The sequence below is a fragment of the Lissotriton helveticus genome, chromosome 6 (assembly GCF_964261635.1).
Source record: "Lissotriton helveticus chromosome 6, aLisHel1.1, whole genome shotgun sequence".
Lineage (NCBI taxonomy): Eukaryota > Metazoa > Chordata > Amphibia > Caudata > Salamandridae > Lissotriton > Lissotriton helveticus.
This window is the reverse complement of record NC_136067.1, coordinates 2113967338-2113987546: the sequence shown is the minus strand read 5'-3', so window position 1 is coordinate 2113987546 and position 20209 is coordinate 2113967338. Positions and strand designations below refer to the sequence as shown.

General features: G+C 46.9%; 2 protein-coding genes across 2 annotated transcripts in view; both read right to left on the bottom strand.

Moving 5' to 3' along the window:
- Positions 1-20209, bottom strand: part of LOC144763075 (uncharacterized) — a 676435-nt gene that overhangs the window by 503197 nt on the left and 153029 nt on the right.
- LOC144764083 (ribonuclease inhibitor-like) overlaps positions 1-20209 on the bottom strand; it is a 203052-nt gene that overhangs the window by 83252 nt on the left and 99591 nt on the right. The window contains exon 6 of the mRNA XM_078650244.1: positions 11193-11363. Within this exon, the coding sequence (XP_078506370.1) occupies positions 11193-11363 (171 nt within the window). The remainder of the gene's footprint in view (positions 1-11192; positions 11364-20209) is intronic.

Genomic DNA, 20209 nt, shown 5'->3' with positions numbered 1-20209 from the left:
ACTTCCTGATACGGTCAGTTTAGTTCTTAGGGACTGTTGTATGACACATCGTTTTAGTGCCTTAAAGATGGTCCATGATGTTCTGGGTGTAAAGATCACTTGGAGAGAGAGGCACTTGACTTTGCTTAGTTCTGGGGTAAGGTGATTACATTTGCTGGTGTCTGGGGTTGAGCCAAACTGGGGATTGCTCACAACCGGTTCATTCGAATAGAAGGGAGTCTCACGGGTGTGGAAATCCCAAAGTCCACCCTTGAGGTGAGTGATCCTGGTCAGCTTGCTTTAGATCATTGGCACACATACAGGTTTTAGTTGATGGGGGCCACCATTCACTGTGGCATTTATATGTGTCTTTCAGGCTTGTATATATATATCAGTGATTCTGCGTTCAGCATCATTCTATACTGTGATGCCCTACAGCCCCTGTGAACTTTTCTAAGTCTTAGCTTTTCTGCCCATCTCTCTGGAAGCTGTGGGTGACCACAGGTGATGGCTACTGTGAGCATGCCCTCAAGAGGCGAGGGAAGTAGCAGAAGAAAGATAGATCTTTGCAGGGATTACACTTTAGGAGCACCACTTAGACAGAAAATCAATATATTTAGGGAAATGCCCTTAAAAAATAGAAGTTACTAAATAAATAATACACTGAATGTAGACGATGGTTTAACTCGCCAAGAGTTAGGGATGATAAGAGTAAAGTGGAGGGGGATAAAACATGTCAGCTTCCCTATACCTTTGACTTGTGATTGAAATGGGTTGATTCAATTTCAAGAGTTCCTAAACCGCACGAGAAGGATGACCACGAGAACCAAGGCTGGGCTTTCTGACATGTACAGAGGCCCAGCTCCAGTCGGAGCAGTTCTCGCTCACACAGAAAAGTAAAATTTGGCAAAGAAGATTGCTCACCTTCCTGCTGAACCGTGAGGTCCTCTGTGCTTGCATCAAGACAACGGATGCCTGTATTCCATGCGGGGTCTCTGGTTCTACATCCATAGACATGAAGATCAGCTGGCCTCAACATCTTAAAGTAGTTTACTTTACGGCAAAGGGGGGGACACAGACTTGAACTTCCACTACCTCCTGGTATCTCGTCTCCTCAACTCCTTCCTCACATGGGTTAATTGCTGACACACTCAGTAGTCTTTATAAGGAGAGGTTCACCAGTTGTTAGGCCAACAGGTAAGACTTACTTGACCCACAGACGCTGGAGAAGGAGAAGGAGACGGGTAAAGGAAATGGAATGAAAGATCCAAGGGCAGAGCCCTGAATGAGACATGGGTCTCTGTCATCAGGTAAACAAGGCTCACACTGTCACATCTACTGGGACTCACACAGCTCTAAGCTTTTCTAACAATGCCCCAACACCAGCTGTCACTGCCCAGGCATCAAGTGGCAGAAGCAGGCCCCTCTTGGCTGTGAAACAGAAGCTACCCCAACATGGATTTTATCCATAGTTCTGTGTACGTGATGTAATCTTGGTCATTGCTCCACTCACATCACCAGACAGCACTTACACCCTTTTCATCACCAGATGTTGTGCCTGGTATAGATCTATGTCCAACATATTTTATTGACAGGGCTACAAAAAAGCAAAATGTCTGCAGCAGTTCCTGTGCATAGACAAATTATTTTTAATTACTGCTACATCAAGGTGTCATTTTACCAGCTTGTCTTAACTACATTTAGTCCATTTATCTGACTTAGCAGGGGGGGGGGGGAAACACTGACACCACAAGAGTTGGGGGGACAGACGGGGTGAGTTTCAGGACACACTCGATTGATGACATGAAATTTGTCCGCCTTCCTGTTAGGGTGGTATCTGTGCAGACTTTCTGCGTCTTTGGTGGGGATTGTTACACCTTGATATGTGCACCCCGACCTGGGCTTTTCAGATGACTCCTGTTTGTTATTAATCACCAGGGGATGATATACCCGTGGATGTTTATGTCATTATGATTCCATGTGTATACAGTACTGCTTGTTATTAATCACCAGGAGGTGATATACCCGTGGATGCTTATGTTTGTATGATTCTATGTGTGTAAACTACTGCCAGGGAATGCTAATTAAGTTTGTTTATGGGAAAAAAAGTTGTCATTTGACATTCTAGAACATTTGACTTAGGCGAAGCTGCCTTTGGTTCATCACTTTGGAGAAATCTGTACATTGCACATCTGGATCCCACATGTTACACATCTGGAAGACGCAGATTACACGTCCAGGACCCACACAGTATAGAACTGGAACCCATTCAACAAACTTCCCGAACCCACACATTACATACCTTGAACACCTCACGTAAAACCCTAACAATGCTCATCTAGAACCTAGACAGGACAGGTGTAGAAAGCACTGTTTATACATTATATTTGATCCTTATGGCTAACCAGATCTGATATATTAAGTGATATCCATGAGTTATGTATTCCCTATTTTTCTTCATATTGATGACAACCTTGAAGGCATACCCACTATTAGTGTATATATATGTGTCTCACTACATGATTGTCGGTTCATAAATGATTTAGTTTTAAAGTAATATACTGTTGTGTCAAACAATTATAAGCACATTTGTTTAGTGATGTTTTTATTGATTTCAGGAATTGTGGCTTTCTCCTGACGAAGGCGTTACACACGCCGAAACACGTGTCGAACAATATACAGCTTTGCCACAGCTTTGTTCATTGTAATGTATTTTATGGAACATAACAGTTGCTTATATGATTTGTCCTATTTTTAAATATATGAACATTAGTTATTACTATGTATTAGATACTTGCACTGTTTTTGTTAAAATGTACAAAACTGAATAAAATATTTATATAAGTTTTTATGAAGTGCTTTTATTTTATTGATTGTTTTTGTTTGACATTTCCTGCATGAACTGTGAGACACATATTTTGCCTTTGTTTATTGTTTACTTAATTGTCTAGGAAGATATTTACATTGAGGTGTAGAAAGCACACCTCACACATCTAGAACCCACACAATACAAATCTAAGTTCATTCATGTGGAACCCACATACGACAGGTCCAGAAAGCACACCTCACATGTCTAGAACCCACAAACTATACATGTAGAATCATTCATCTAGAACCAACACAGCATTTCTAGAAAGCACACCTCACATGCTTAAAACACACACACTTCATATCTAGAATCATACATCTAGGATCTCACACATGACCGGTCTAGAAAGCACTCCTCATCTGTCTCGAACCCGCACACTACACATGTAGAATAATACATCTGGAACCCACACATGACAGGTGTGGAAAGCACACCTCACATGTCTAGAACCCAAACACTACACATGTAGAATCATACATCAAGGAACTCACACATGCCAGGTCTAGAAAGCACACCTCACATGTCTAGAACCCACACACTACACATCTAATATCATACATCTGGAACCAACACATGACAGATGTAAAAAGCACACCTCACATGTCTAGAACCCACACACTACACATGTAAAATCATACATCAAGGATCTCACACATGACAGGTCTAGAAAGCACACCTCATAAGTCTATATATAGAACCTGCACACTACACATCAAGGATCGTACATCTGTAACCCACACATGACAGGTCTAGAAAGCACACCTCACATGTCTAGAACCCACACACTACACATGTAGATTCATACATCTAGAACCCACACATGACAGGTGTGGAAAGCACACCTCACATGTCTATAACCCACACACTAATCATGTAGAATTATACATCAAGGATCTCACACATGACAGGTCTAAAAGCACACCTCACATGTATTGAACCCACACACTACACATCAAGGATCATATCTGTAACCCACACATGACAGGTCTAGAAAGCACACCTCACACATCTAGAACCCACACACTACACATGTAGAATCATACATCTAGAACCCACACAGCAGTTCTTGAAAGCACACTTCACATTTCAAGGACGCACACACTAAACACCTAGAATCATACATCTGTTACCCACACATGACAGGTCTAGAAAGCACACCTCACATGTCTAGAATCCACACACTAAACACCTAGAATCATACATCTAGGATCTCACACATGACAGGTCTAGAAAGCACACCTCACATGTCTAGATCCCACACACTACACATCTAGGATCATACATATGTAACCCACACATGACAGGTCCAGAAAGCACGCCTCACCCGTCTAGAATCTACACACTAAACATCTATAATCCTACATCTAGGATCTCACACATGACAGGTCTAGAAAGCACACCTCACATGTCTAGAACCCACACACTACACATCAAGGATCATATATCTGTAACCCACACATGACAGGTCCAGAAAGCACGCCTCACCCATCTGGATAACACACACTAAACACCTAGAATCATACATCTAGGATCTCACACACGACAGGTCTAGAAAGCACAACTCACATGTCTAGAACATACACACTACACATGTAGAATCATACATCTAGAACCCACACATGACAGGTCTAGAAAGCACACCTCACAGGTCTAGAACCCACACACTAGACATGTAGAATCATACATCTAGAACCCGCACAGCAGTTCTTGAAAGCACACATCACATTTCTAGAACCCACACACTAAACACCTAGAATCATACATCTAGGATCTCACACATGACAGGTCTAGAAAGCACACCTCACATATCTAGAACCCAAACACTACACATCAAGGATCATACATCTGTAACCCACACATGACAGGTCCAGAAAGCACGCCTCATCTGTCTAGAATCCACACACTAAATACCTAGAATCATACATCTAGGATCTCACACATGACAGGTCTTGAACGCATACCTCACACGTCTAGAACCCACACACTACACATGTAGAATCATACATCTAGAACCCGCACAGCAGTTCTTGAAAGCACACTTCTTTCTAGAACACACACACTAAACACATAGAATCATACATCTGTAACCCACACATGACAAGTCTAGAGAGCACACCTCACATGTCTAGAACACACACACTACACATCAAGGATGATACATCTGTAACCCACACATGACAGGTCCAGAAAGCACGCCTCACCCGTCTAGAATCTACACACTAAACACCTAGAATCATACATCTAGGATCTCAATCATGACAGGTCTAGAAAGCAGACCTCACATGTATAGAACCCACACACCACACATCAAGAATCATACATCTGTAACCCACACATGACAGGTCCAGAAAGCACGCCTCACCCGTCTGGAATCCACACACTAAACACCTAGAATCATACATCTAGGATCTCACACATGAAATGTCTAGAAAGCACACCTCACATGTCTAGAACCCACACACTACACATGTAGAATCATACATCAAGGAACTCACACATGACAGGTCTAGAAAGCACACCTCACATGTCTAGAACCCACAAACTACACATCTAAGATCATACATCTGGATCCCACACATGACAGGTGTGGAAAGCACACCTCACATGTCTAGATCCCACACACTGCACATCTAAGATCATACATCTGTAACCCACAAAGGAAAGGTGTGGAAAGCACACATCACATGTCCAGATCCCACACACTACACATCTAAGAATATACATCTGTAACCCAAACATGACAGGTCTAGAAAGCACGCCTCACCCGTCTAGAACCCAAACACTACACATGTAGAATCATACATCTAGAACCCACACATGACAGGTCTAGAAAGCACACCTCACACGTCTAGAACCCACACACTACACATGTAGAATCATACATCTAGAACCCGCACAGCAGTTCTTGAAAGCACACGTCACATTTCTAGAACCCACACACTAAACACCTAGAATCATACATCTAGGTTCTCACACATGACAGGTCTAGAAAGCACACCTCACATGTCTAGAACCCACACACTACTCATCAAGGATCACACTAAACACCTAGAATCATACATCTAGGATCTCACACATGACAGGTCTAGAAAGCCCACCTCACATGTCTAGAACCCACACACTACACATCAAGGATCATACATCAGGATCCAACACATGCCAGGTGTGGAAAGCACACCTCACATGTCTAGCTCCTACACACTACACATCTAAGATCATACATCTGTAACCCACATATGAAAGGTGTGGAAAGCACTACACATCTAGAATCATACATCTGGAACCCACACATGACAGGTGTGGAAAGCACTCCTCACATGTCTAGAACCCACACACTATACATGTAGAATCATACATCAAGGAACTCACACATGACAGATCGTCTAGAAAGCACACCCCACATGTCTAGAACCCACACACTACACATCTAAGATCATACATCTGGAACCCACACATGACAGGTGTGGAAAGCACACCTCACATGTCTAGAACCCACACACTACACATCAAGGATCGTACATCTGTAACCCACACATGACAGATCTAGAAAGCACACCTCACACGTCTAGAACCCACACATTACACATGTAGAATCATACATCTAGAACCCACACATGACAGGTGTGAAAAGCACACCTCACATGTCTAGAACCCACACACTACACATGTAGAATCATACATCAAGCATGTGACACATGACAGGTATAGAAAGCACGGCTAACCCGTCTAGAACCCACACACTACACATCTAGACCCACACATGACAAGTATAGAAAGCACGCGTCACCTGTCTAGAACCCACACACTACACATCTAGAATCATTTTTTTTATATTTAAAGACCTTTATTGCACAAGACTTTAGTTACACAGCATTTGTAGCCTTCAACCCTCGAGGGCCGGCAGCATAGAGTGGCGATTAGATGAAATGTCAGTGAGATAACACAGCCTTCAGGCCGGCAACCCTGGGGTCCGGCGGCGTAATATAATATGTGCATGCAGACATCTTGTAATACACAGTACGTCTAGTAAGCAGGCCTGTGGGTTTTATTCTTTTTATCTGTTCGTGTCGCTGTGGGTGTTTCAGTGCGTCTCCGGTATCTGTGCCATATGGGTAGTAGTCCATGTCCATCGTATGAGCCAGTTAATAGCTACCTCTGTCAGTTACTGAGTGGACCGGTGCTAGGGGTACTGGTAATTGTTCATTCGAGACGTCATTATGATGGTTACAGGCATATAATGGTATAGCTCACTATGGTAAGAGAGTAGTCACATGAGGCCGGTGGTGTCGAGCAGAGACCTCCGTCTCCAAGGTCGCTGTGTCTAGCGATCTGCCGTGTATGCAGCCCTCCAGTGGCGGCAGTGTAGGTATAAGTGTTAATGGCAAGATACTTCACCCCGGTTCGGTCGTCTAGTTCCGAAAGGGTACCTGTCTTAGTCGTGTCCCGCAGACCGTGTGTGTTGGGGTTCGCGTCATGTCACTACAGTGGTATTGTGTAGTGTCAGCAGGGGCGTAGTATCCAGCCGTGCAATTGCAGCGTGTGTAATGTCCTTGTCTATAGCAATAGAAGGCCTGGTCTGGGAACGTGACCAGTAGGTGAACAAATATTCGAACCAGAACAATGGAAGGATAGCAATAGAAAAAGAGAGGGAAAACGTAAGCGTCAGTCAGTGCGCCGAGGGGGGGATGTCGCAGCTGTAGTAGGGGGGGTCAGCGGGTCCAGGGCGAAATGTGGCAGGACAGCGGCGTGGGTGTGTGGGGGTCTGAGCCGGGGTCCATGGATAACTTCGCCAAGGGTGCAGCCAGGTCAGTGGTCGCAGTCCGGTGGTGTGTTCAGGGCCCTGCGCATGAGAAGTGGGACAGGCCTAAAAGGGGGAAATCAGTCTCTCCTTGACAACTAAGCGTGCGGTGCGGGCTATAGGGTTAAGAGCGTGAGTACGGGGGCGGTGCGATCCCAGCATGTGCGGCGTCATGGGACGATAGGAGCTCTACACATCTAGAAACATACATCTAGAACCCGCAGAGCAGTTCCTGAAAGCCTGCCTCACCCGTCTAGAACCCATACACTACACATCTAGAATCATACATCTATGACCCACACATGACAGGTCTAGAAAGTACGCCTCACCAGTCTAGGACCCACACACTACACATCTAAGATCATACATCTGGAACCCACACATGACAGGTGTGGAAAGCACACCTCACATGGCTAGATCCCACACACTACACATCTAAGATCATACATCTGTAAACCACACATGACAGGTGTGGAAAGCACACCTCACATGTCTTGATCCCTGTTGGACTTGGCCCTTCTGGCAGGTTCACCCCTAAATGTTTTGCTTTCATATGTGACCTGGTGCTAGTTATTTTTTGCTTCTGCGCACTTTACCACTGTGTCCCAGTGTAAAGTGTGTGCGTGTGGTGAGGTTGGCCTGCCCTCCCATAGGAATGCATGGGGAATGTATGTGTCCATGATAGTTCCTGATGCGTGGTGAGTGCAGTCTCGAGTTTGGTATGTGCGAACCCGTGAGATTAAAGGCTGCACGATGATGTGTGCGGCGTCAATGTGTCTAGTGTGGAAGTGCCATTTCTAGAAGCTGGCATGTCTGTGTAGTAAAGGTGAATTCCCTGTCTGGCTTGTGATTGGCTGGAGCTGGCTGGTGAGCCTGGCTCCAGGAGTCAGATGGGTCTGCCCCGGTGGTGAATAGGGAGATTGACAGCCAGATGGGTGGAAGGAGTGCACCTGGGACCTGAATAGGGCTGGGCTTTCCCTACACAATGCTAGCTCCGCCCCCTGTGGTGTGTCTGATGTCCCTAGCCTGTCCAGTGAATGGGGAGAGGGGCTGAGCACAACAGAGTGCTCCAAAACCAGCTTTGTCTGGTTTTTCCCCCACCCTGCACCCTCAGACAAAGGAAATGTGTATATAAAAAGGGGCTGTGACCCCATACAAAATGTTCTTCCTGATCCTATCTTTAGGGGGGCCTTCTGCTGCTAGGCGCCAGAAGGATACCGCCACGTTGTGCTGCCTCCCTGCCTGGAGGGCCCTGTGAGCTGGACCCTGGGCCCAGCCCTTTCCCCCCTGCCTTCCTTTCTAAAGGACTTGCCCTGGACTTTTGCGCACCTCAAGCGCCTGGGAGCGCTTTACTTTTGGTTCTTGGTGGCGCTTTATTTTCCTCCAGAGGAGCGCTGTTTGACTGGGCTCCCCCCTCACAAATAGCGCGTCACGCCTCTGGTGCGGCGATCCCTATCTGGAAGGATTTCCCGGCGTGAGGATCCCCCCTCGTTTCTTCATTCCAGAGCGCAGGTGCCCACCCTGCGTCTGCGTTAGTTAATAGACACGGGAGCCCACCCCGTTTCATTATTTATTTTATGGGTGCCTACCCCGCCTTCTGGGCACTCAAGAACGCGGGTGCCCACCCCGCAGTTGTCCTCGGTCCAGTGGGAGCCTAACCCGCACTGCCCAGCTCCAACGGAAGCTCACCGCCTCGACCCAGGTGCCGGGGATCGCAAAACCCGGAAGCCAGGCAGCCCTCGCTGAGACGAGGGCGGGGCTCGACCAAGGAGCAGGAAGTCTGGCCGGCGGAGGAGACGAGGAAGCAGGGCTCCCACAATGGCGGGGTGAGCCCTGAGTGGGTCTCCCCCTGGAGAGCCCCGCGCTGCAGCATCACAGCCGCCGCCACGAGACCGGGTGGAGAAAGGAGAACCCCACCGCAGGAAGCCGGTGAGTAAAAGCCGGTTGGGGGGGTGGAGTGAGGTCGCGCACCCCACCGGTGCCTCTACCCCGAGCGGCCCCACTTGGCAGCGGGCCGCTCGTCCATTAAACTTCGCATTGGAAGGCAGTTCCTTTTGGCTTGGTGAGCGACCCCGGAAGACAGCGGGCCGCTCCGACGTCCAGGGGCACATTTTGGTCTAGAGCCCACGAGTCCCCTGAGCGGGATGACGTTTAAAGGGGGTATTTTGTTATTTCGAACACGAGAGGCTCCAACGTCGGGGGCATTCCTTTGGTGTTCAGAGCCCCGTGGCTCCTCCATTACAGGCAACCTTTTCTTATTTAGAGCCCGAGAGGCCCCTACACCCACGGGGGCATTTTAGAAGGTAGAGCGGCCCCGGTTGGCAGCGGGCCGCTCCCCCAGTGTGGTGGCATTATTGCTGAGAGCCCACAAGGCTCCTGAGGGCACAGTTGTTTAGTCCCAAAGCCTGCGAGGCTCCCACGTGAATTTGGGGCACTGTTGTTTCGTTGAGCCCCACAGGTGAGCCAGGAGGCAGGCTGGTGCCAGGCTCAGTTCCTACAGCTGCCCAGCACTTAGTGGGCAGCTGTTTTGTTTAGGCCAGAAACCTTTGCGCAATCTTCCTTGGCTGCCTGTGCAGACAGCCCAGACAGTCTGGACATTGGGCCTGTGAGCCCCTGAGAGGCCATGTTGGCCTGGGGTCAGTTCTGTGTACATTCTGGCGCTAATGTGATACTTGCCTAGTGTGACTTATGCAATGCTTGTTGCCTATACCTCTAAATGTATTTTTATGCCTAGAAGGCTGTTTTTCCTAATATAGGTTCTACTAGTGAGTTCATGGTTCCCTGGGTGATATGTTCCTAAGGTGGTTAGGGTTGTGTAGTGTGTACTTACCTTTTACCAGTGATTACTGGTTGTGTGCTACATTTGCTATTTGGTGCTACAGTTATTATATGTGCTATGTGCTAAGCGTTATTCCTACAAAGTGCTAATTCTACCAAGTGCTAGTTCTAAAAGTCCTTATTCCTGACAGTGGTCCATGGGGCCCTGTCCCATGTATATAATCCCCTGTAAATTCTGCCTGTGCCAGTGCACATTGTAAAGTGCGTGTTTATTATCTAATGTGTTTGGTATAATACAAATTTCTTAGTGCCAAAATGCCTCTTCATGTCCAAAATATAGCTAAATGCATCAGAACAGAAACAGCAAGCGTCTATTCATGCTTGCTGAATGTGCACTCACACCAGGATTTTTTCACCAAATTACTCTTTCTTACTTAAGCAGGAGTAATCACTGAATACTCTTAGTTACGCAAGCAGGAGTAATTGCATAATTATCAATAATTCCATGTCAGAGAGTAATGAGAAATTACCAAAATTACTCTGGCATAATTCAAATTCTGCCCAGACTTACAAGGGACTCAACTCATCAGCTGCTGCACTTTGGTGCTCACTGTCTCTCCCAGCAGGCAGAGAAGGAGTTATCCTCACAAAAGTCCATGGATGAGTAGGTGTGTGCGGGTGCAAGGTAGTGAGGGTGAGACCTACTCATACAGCCGAGTCTGCAGCTCTGAACGTACCCAGGGAGTCATCGTCCCAGCACCTACTTACCCTACTGTTTGCATTTTGCACCCGGGATCTTTCAGTCCTTCACAGATCTTCCTCACTCCATCGTCTCCAATCTCATTCCCGCACATCTCCAGGTGCGTGAGAGAGGGGCTAGCGTAGAGGACTGAAGCAAGGTCTTCGCAGCACGCGTCGGTCATAGAGCAGTGCCAGATCCTGTAGAAGACAGGCAGAGACATGATAAAGTTATGAAGACTCAAATGTAAAAGTGGTGAGGCACACTATTTTTCTTCAAAAAGAGTTTGTTTATCTCTTGTATCCAGTTGATCAACTTTGGTGCAGGTGGGTGACGCCCTCTGACCGAAGGGCATAAACTGAATAATCATACGAAAGCGCTGGGTGAACCTCACCCAGTGTCCCCTTGTTGCACTCCTGGGGGTTCAAAGACCCTTATTTGAGGTTAAAAAATAAATTTTGCCAGATATTATCTTAGCTTCTGTTTGTTTATTTATTATCCTCTTTTTAACTCACAATGGTATACATCACATGTGAATTTAGCGTTGCTCTTCAATACAACTTTTCCTTGATGCAATTAGACAATGCATTACCATATTTCCATTCCCAATGCATTTTGTGATAAACCCTTCATCAGGGGAATCATTTCCCTGAAAAGAAATAGAATTAAAAATCAAGCGCCGAACACCTACATTACAATATAAAAATATGCAATCTCAGTGGGTGCCCCAATGTTAAGAGAATGCCTCAGAAAAAAACTAGGTGCACAGAAATCAGGAAGGTCAAAAGAGTGGAAAGCGAAGAAATGGAGCCCAGATAAAGCGAAGATAAGTGCATTAACGCGTGTCTGTGATCAAATGGTAAAAAACATGCAACGACATAGTCAAGTGCAATCCCAGGCGTGCATGTTTAAAACAAACGTGTGAGGCCAAGTGTCACCAAACCGTAAGAAAAGTGCAACAATCGCAAATGTAAAGTGGTGTGTGAGTCAAACACTCGTATTTCCGATCACCGCAACCGTAAACAAAAAAGTGCTCTGCTAACTCTAGGGTGTGGGTTCGCTCGTGATAAGTGAACAACCTACCTAGTAAATGCCGTAAAATTTTGAAAGTTAAGGATCTGTCTCTACAGCCCGTAATTCAAATGTATTCCGGCACTGGGAACAAAAAATAAGACGTGGTATAACTACGTTGAAAGAATCAAATGCTGTGATTCCATATCATTATTTACAACATGGGGTGGTGATGGACAGAGTCTCTGAATTAAGCAGAGTACTCTCACCCAGTCAAGAGATCAGGGCTAGATCCAACACCGTTTTTTAGCTCATTGCACCATCCCAGTTTCAGAACCTGGCTGTATGCAAATTAGTCTGTCCCTGGCCCAGTGCATCATGGGAACAGGGCAGACCAGACTACAAAAGCCAATTCTTACACTGGGAAGGAAACAAGCTTCCGGGGACCGGTTTCTGCCATTTCAGGCGTCTTCGGCCCGGCTTGCTTGAATCCTGATGGTGCAATGAGCAAGGGACTCACATCTGAGTATACCCTTCCACGCTTAGGGTGGACAAAATTATTTACAACATGGGGTGGTGATGGACAGAGTCTCTGAATTAAGCAGAGTACTCTCACCCAGTCAAGGGATCAGGGCTAGATCCAACACCGTTTTTTAGCTCATTGCACCATCCCAGTTTCAGAACCTGGCTGTATGCAAATTAGTCTGTCCCTGGCCCAGTGCATCATGGGAACAGGGCAGACCAGACTACAAAAGCCAATTCTTACACTGGGAAGGAAACAAGCTTCCGGGGACCGGTTTCTGCCATTTCAGGCGTCTTCGGCCCGGCTTGCTTGAATCCTGATGGTGCAATGAGCAAGGGACTCACATCTGAGTATACCCTTCCACACGGTGTTGGATCTAGCCCTGATCTTTTGACTGGGTGAGAGTATTCTGCTTAATTCAGAGACTCTGTCCCTCACCACCCCTTGTTGTAAATATTTTTGTCCACCCTAAGCGTGGAAGGGTATACTCAGACATGAGTCCCTTGCTCATTGCACCATCAGGATTCAAGCAAGCCGGGCCGAAGACGGCTGTAATGCCAGAAACCGGTCCCCGGAAGCTTGTTTCCTTCCCAGTGTAAGAATTGGCTTTTGTAGTTTGGTTTGCCCTGTTCCCATCATGCACTGCGACAGGAACAGACTAATTTGCATACAGCCAGGTTCTGAAACTGGGATGGTGCAATGAGCTAAAAAACGGTGTTGGATCTAGCCCTGATCTTTTGACTGGGTGAGAGTATTCTGCTTAATTCAGAGACTCTGTCCCTCACCACCCCTTGTTGTAAATAAAAATGTGATTCCATATCGGCATCAAAGGAATGGTATGGCTTACCTTGCCGGTTGATAAAGTGCTGTGCCCGATCAAATCGTACCGCTGGTGAGACTCCCGCAAAATAATTTGGGATCTTATGGGTAAAAAGGACTGAAAATCTAAAAGACCGACGCATTGTTAGAAGCAGTGAAATAATATACGTGCAATACGAACAGTAGACGAATATCGGGTTAAAAAGTCCAATGAAAAATAAAAAGTTGAAGAGGTGCAGGTGCCATAAAAGCCAGAAAATGTAAGTGTGCTGTTCGTATTGCAAGTGTATTATTTCACTGCTTCTAACATGGCTTCGGTCATTTCTCCTCATGCCTCACATGAGTGAGTCTGGATATCATTAAAGATGTCACTAACCAACTTTCCTTAAAACATTTTCAGGCCTTCAAAGCTGAATACCAATTGAACAAGATCATGGGAAGATAATTAACTAATATCTATTTCAATTATGAAGGAAAACTAACAAAACCTGATTCTAAGACTTCCTATGTAATGAGGCACTCAATCAAGGCTACAGAGTCTCATTTTCAGAACAACGGGCCTGATTCACAAAGGCAATCTTGTGGAAAATGACAAATGTATATGTACATAAGCGGTGTTCATTTGTGTTCACCATACCCCTTGCTGTAAGCAGAACGAATACCGCGAAACACTGACTGCATCATCCCGCCAGCATAGACCCATGCACGCACATGCACAACAGCCATTTTAGGCACCTAGGCCTCTCTGCCTCTTTGTTGAAACCCCAGCACGTCCCCCTCCTCCGCGCGCTCTGGCTGCCCCCCGCTCTCTCATGCACGGGTCATAAGACCTCTCCTTCTGCGCGACTCTGCCCCTGGGAATCACACCCCGCGCCTGACCAACACCTCCCTTCCTTTCGTGAATACCCCTCCTTTGATGACCCCTTCCTCTGAGCCCGATTGTCTGCACGGACCCCTGGTCATCACTTAGCCTGAGGATACAGTTTATTGCCCCTTACTGTATGGAACCGCCCCTCTTCAAAGGAGCTACAGTTGACCATGACCCCCCCCCTCCCCTGAGATCCGATCAGGCGCACACATTCTAAGAATCAGCGGAATATCCAGCTGTGTGACAACCATCTCCTATTGTATGTGGGGGGGGGGCCTCTACTGTAGATATGTGTGGGAATGGGCCTGAAGCGGGGATTCCGGGGATGCCTTTCCGTACTTCAAAGCGTCTTTATTGCAATAAGGAATGTTTGTACATCATAAACCTGTGTATTAAAGACGAAACCTCAGAGAAACTTTTAGAGCACCTCCTGAAGACACTATGTGCGTGTCCGAAATGACAGGCTCTCCTCATTAGAAATAAAACTCTGTTCTTGTGTTCCAGCTTCCAGCGCCCGTCTCTTTATTTGGTAACTGTTCAAGATGGGAACGAAGAGGCGTCTTGTGCCAGCAGCCTGGGCATCGGTTGTAGTATGGGCTGAATTTTCCTCAATTGGCGTCCCAACGCGGGGTCCATCAGCGACATCAGGTCCGGTAAGAGAGGTCCAGACGATGGGGTGAACATCTAAACGATTGGAGTATACCTGCCTTGAGAGGGCCCTCGTCCGGCTGCTGATTGAAGGAACTTCACCGATTCCGAACGGACCTCTCTCAAGCGACCTACTGTCCTGACTGGAACCCCACAGGAATGCTGCGGTAAATATATGGAGTAAGAGAACGATCGGGCGCTGGAAGGGGGAAGGCGAAGAACTGTCCACACGGTCCGGTCCGGGTAAGATTAAGTAGGGCGTCTTTTACGTCTGATTGGTAGGATGGCTTTATCCATCTGATTGATTGATTGATTGTCTGTATTGGAATCGGTATTTAAATACTGGTATTGTCTGATTGATTGGTTCATTTAGCTTTGGTTGCTACTTGAAGTATTGGTTCTCTTTGAGACATTCTCTGTTTGCAAACAGCGACGAATAGGAACGTTTCTCTCTCTTTGCAAATAGAGAAGGGTAGGTAATGCAGACTTTTGTCCCCATTGTAATCCGTCATGCCTGTCTTTCTCCCCACTGATTGTTTGTTATCGATTTTATCGATTATTGCTCTTTTGAGACGTTCGCTGTCTACAAACGGGGAAGAATAGGAATATTCTGTCTCCCTTTGCAGATAGCGAAGGATAGGTAATGCAGACTTTTGTCCCCCATTGTAATCCGCCATGCCTGTCTTTCTCCCCACTGATTGATTGATTGTCTGGACATTTATTGTTCAAGGAATAGTTCGTTTGAGGTATTCTCTGTTTGCAAATAACGTAGAATAGAAATATTCTGTCTAGTCTTTGCAAGTAGTGAAGGGTAGGTAATGCGGACCTTTGTCCCCCGTTGTAATCTGTCATGCCTATCTACTCCCCACTGATTGATAAACTAGTTCCACCCGGACCATTTATTAGAGGTAGATCGTCTGGCTCAACAGGACATATGTAAAATATGAAGTAATCACCGTATCCTGTAAACAGAAACTTTAGCATGAAACACACTAGAAAAGGAAGGAAAAAAAGGAATCGAGCAAAATCAGTAGGCCACTGATGAGTTTTCGACTTCACTAAAAATAAGAAATGTTAGAAATAACCCGCAATAAGAAACATGAAAATGGTGAGAGAAGCCAAGCTTGACATCAAGGCAGCCACGAGGTAGCTAGGCTCCGTCGCCCGTCACTGCTCCAAACATGTCTGTCCCACCGCCCGCCGCGCCCGATAACGACAACATAAGAATAGACTAGAACCAATAGATACCTACCCCCCGATCCGGAAGCTCCCGAAGTGCAGCAGGTTCGCGGCCACGCCCATCCGGAAGACGAGGCCTTCGGCACGTGTAGGGCGGGTCATGCTGGCAGCCGTTGGCCGGGGAGGTCGTCGCGTAAGGTGGGCCGGAGAGGAGCTGAGGCCGACGGGGTCCCTTGGCGACAACTCTTCTTTCTTCAATAATGGCTGCGACAACTCTTCTTTCTTCAATAATGGCTGCGACAACTCTTCTTTCTTCAATAATGGCTGCGACAATGGAGGGGGGGGGATGTCTTGCACATGCCACCGACCCCCCCTCCCCTCGTATCTCCTGGTCTGGCCCCGGCTTGGCATGGGCTCCCCGATCTGCCCTGAAGCGGCGCCCTGCAGGCCACGGGGGGGATGTCTTGCCTCTCCCTCCGACCCCCCCCCTCTCTCTATCGCCTGGTCCGGCCATCCTGAATACCGGAGCTGGGAAACGGCGTGGGGTGCGATGGGAGGGAGAGGCGGCGCGAAGGAGCCTCTCCCACCTCCCCAAGTGGAGGCTTCCAGCGACACCCCTAACGCTCCACTCAACAGACAGGGATTCCTGTCGTACAGCGGCGCTTCGCCCAAAACCGGCGCTACACCCACCACTTGAATCATGGCCACTCTGGCGGTACGGCACGTCCTGTGACCAGAAATGTTCTCCTCGACCTTGAAGATTCTATGAGAGCCGGGGGGCCCCGACCCTCCCTCGCGGGTGCCCCCATCCCCCGATGGGAAATGACTACCATGATCGCCCACAGAACGACCACAACGTAGCCACGAGACGTCGGCGCACTCATGCCGGCGCCAGCCTCAGTTTTGAAATGACCAAAATCCTGCAAGACTACCAACATGATCAGTTCCGGTGGGACACCAGTATGACCCGGTAGAAAAGATTGTTGCCTCCATCCTCACTTTGACTGATGGTTCATATCGCCAGTCCCTTCTGTTACCCTTTTTACGAAAACTTTTTGGACTGCCGAAAGAGGTTCTGGTCCAACCACGAGTTGGTGGAGACATTTTGACTATGCCTGGACCTGCCTGACCTCACCCAAAATGGCGCCGGTACAAGTGAAGCTTGCAACTCCCTGTTGTGTTCCGGTTGCTCAGCCTTGCTATCATGAGACATGTATGCAGTCCCCAGCACATGGCGGGAGGGGATGGATATTGATTATAAGTTCGGACAATGAATTGATATGGGAAGGGTACTGATTATATGTTCGGACAATGAATTGATATGGGATGAGTACTGGTTATGTGTTCGGATAATGAATTGATATGGGATGGGTACGGATTGAACATTCGGACAATGAATTGATGTTAAGTTTTGGCGCATTATGATTATTGAAAGTTCGAACTCCCGACACTTATGATACTTGCTCACAATGAATTTTCGATATGATTTTATTGCACTTGTCGCACTTTCTATTATGAAATCAATGATCACCGACTCCGTTCCCCTCATGCACAGTTCCAGTCTGCTCCGTGGCCAGCCCACGGGGTTGTAGGCCCGTATTTGTGCCCCGACGTTCTTAATTAAAGGTTTTTGAAAAAGCAAACATAATTGTAGTGCTTGGATTGATAAGTTTCGAATGTATGGCTACCGTCCCCGATATAAATGAAATATAGGTGAAATGAAGCAGCTTGATTAAGGTTTAAGGTTAAAAAGCATCGGGCGAATAAAAAAAAAAATTGCAAATATGAATGATCTAGGGTTTGTTATATGTGTTTTTTTTTCATCTCTGTGCGACATAAAGCGATCGATGAAGATCCCGGTACTTAGCCTCTACCTTATATACCACAGGTAACAGGAAAGATGTTTTAGATGCCCCTAACCCAACCCCGAAGGAATGCCATCTGGCCCCCCTAGTACGAACGAAAATGATCCTGTACCACTGTAGACCATCCCTCTTCCTCGGAGGAGAGCACGAGTTCACCCCCACTCTACACCGACTGCCCTTTTGTTCTGACCCTTCCTTGCGCTCGATCTGAAATACCGCGCTCGAGCGATCCATGCAAATACGTAGACCATCGATAATTATCTCTTCCGCACTACGGGTCCCCCTGGACTTAAATGCCGAGATGGTAGAGACTGATCCCGTGGAGATAGGTCGAGTATGTGGTAAGTAAAAGCATTTTCGGGTTTATGCGCGCTGATGTGTTTTAAACCGCTGCCCCCACCCCTTCTTTTTTCCTTCTTTCCGCAGGTCATGTCGGAACGTCGACTAAAGTATGGAGAAGACCTAAGCAACACGCCATGGTCCCGCGCGGAAGTCAGGCTAGCACTGTGAAAAATTATGATTGTCTATGGGGACAGCCCCTGAGAATGTGTTGATTTTTGTGTGATGTGAATACACGTGTACATGCCCTGATGTGTATAGCTCGACTGAATACACGTTGCACACATTTGGATTGATGAGAGAAATGTTTTGTGTATGACTTAAGTGATGATCGAACGACCGATGGAGTGGGGAAAAAGGGGACTGGACATGATACCTATAGGCGACGAACAAACAAAGATATAGCACTCCCTTATTCACAAATGACTGTCTCTCTCTCTCTCTGAACCCAGCAACTGGGAGTGTGGTCTGAAGTAGAAACTTGACGGGGTATTACGGTATGGCAAATTATGACTTCGCTTGGCACCCCAGGTAATGCAACCAAGAATGATGCGCACCAATGAATAAATTCATGCGTTTAGCTAACTAGGGAAAGGTTAAGGACTATTTCGGGGTGAGGTTTGCCTAAGCACCATCCGTCTGGAAGATTGGGACTGTTGTCAATGTTTCTTGCACCCTCATAGACATATAGCTAAGCTGCCCCATTGTTCTCCTGGCTGATACCCTCCGTTGCTTCAGCCTGGAAAATCATTCGTCAGAAAAGAAAAAGAAAAATGATTCAAAGATCCCACTGTGAGTATTAGCCCGACCAGGTTAATTCCCGACCAATTGGCAGAGGTGTAAGTATTAGCAACAGAGGACACTCGCAAAGACAGCCAACGATAAGAAAGAAAAAAAAAAGGTAAAAAGCTCAGCCCCCAGATGAATTAAGTAGGATACTAAGGATGCGCAGCATGCAGGAAGAGATCTTTTGGCCAGAAACTGTTCTATGTTTTGTCTTGGATCTTTGTATGTAATGCATGTACTGTCACCCCCGCCTGAATTCTTGTGTACGTAATGTATGTATCTATGTCGTTCCTCTGCCTGTGATTCTATATTGCTTGACCCCTGCTGTTCTGTGTTGTGTGCGCACTAAATGGCCTATTATTGTACACGTCTCTCTCTCCCCATATCGTACGTGTACCGAATAGTTTGTTTAGAATGCGGACGACTCTCTCTCTGAGGGTCCCCCTGTTCCCTCTTCCCTTGTGTGGTAACGTTGTGCCCCACCGGCACAAGCCTAATTGGTTTTTGAACACAAGGGTGTTCGGCAAAAATTGACAGGAACTAAAAACGATAGTAATTTGCCATATTACTACCTCTCCTTTCTGCAAATTGATGAAACTTGGATTGGCTAAGAAGGAAAGGACAGGTAAGACGACTGATGTCCCCTAATCTGGCCCTTTCTTTTTATAGGGGGACTATATGTCAGTGGCCTTCCGTTTTACAGTTTGTTAGAGGCGAAATCCCCACTGTCCAGATTGCCCCACCCCTCCGCACCCAAGTACGGATGTCCAAAGCGTCCTTGCTTCTCCCGATTGACCCCAGCTCCATATCAGCTGTCCCCGAAGTTTAACTGATGACACTGATTAACCTTTGCTCTCCGAGAAAAGAATGTTCAGCCCCTGTCTCTCTCTCGATGATAGCACTCCCCCCTGTTTGCAAGGGTTAGCCGGCTCTGAAGGGAAATGTAAGACTGTTAGGGCTCGGATTAGAAAGACGAGTCTCTACTGAAGGTTCCAATTTCGAGTTTGA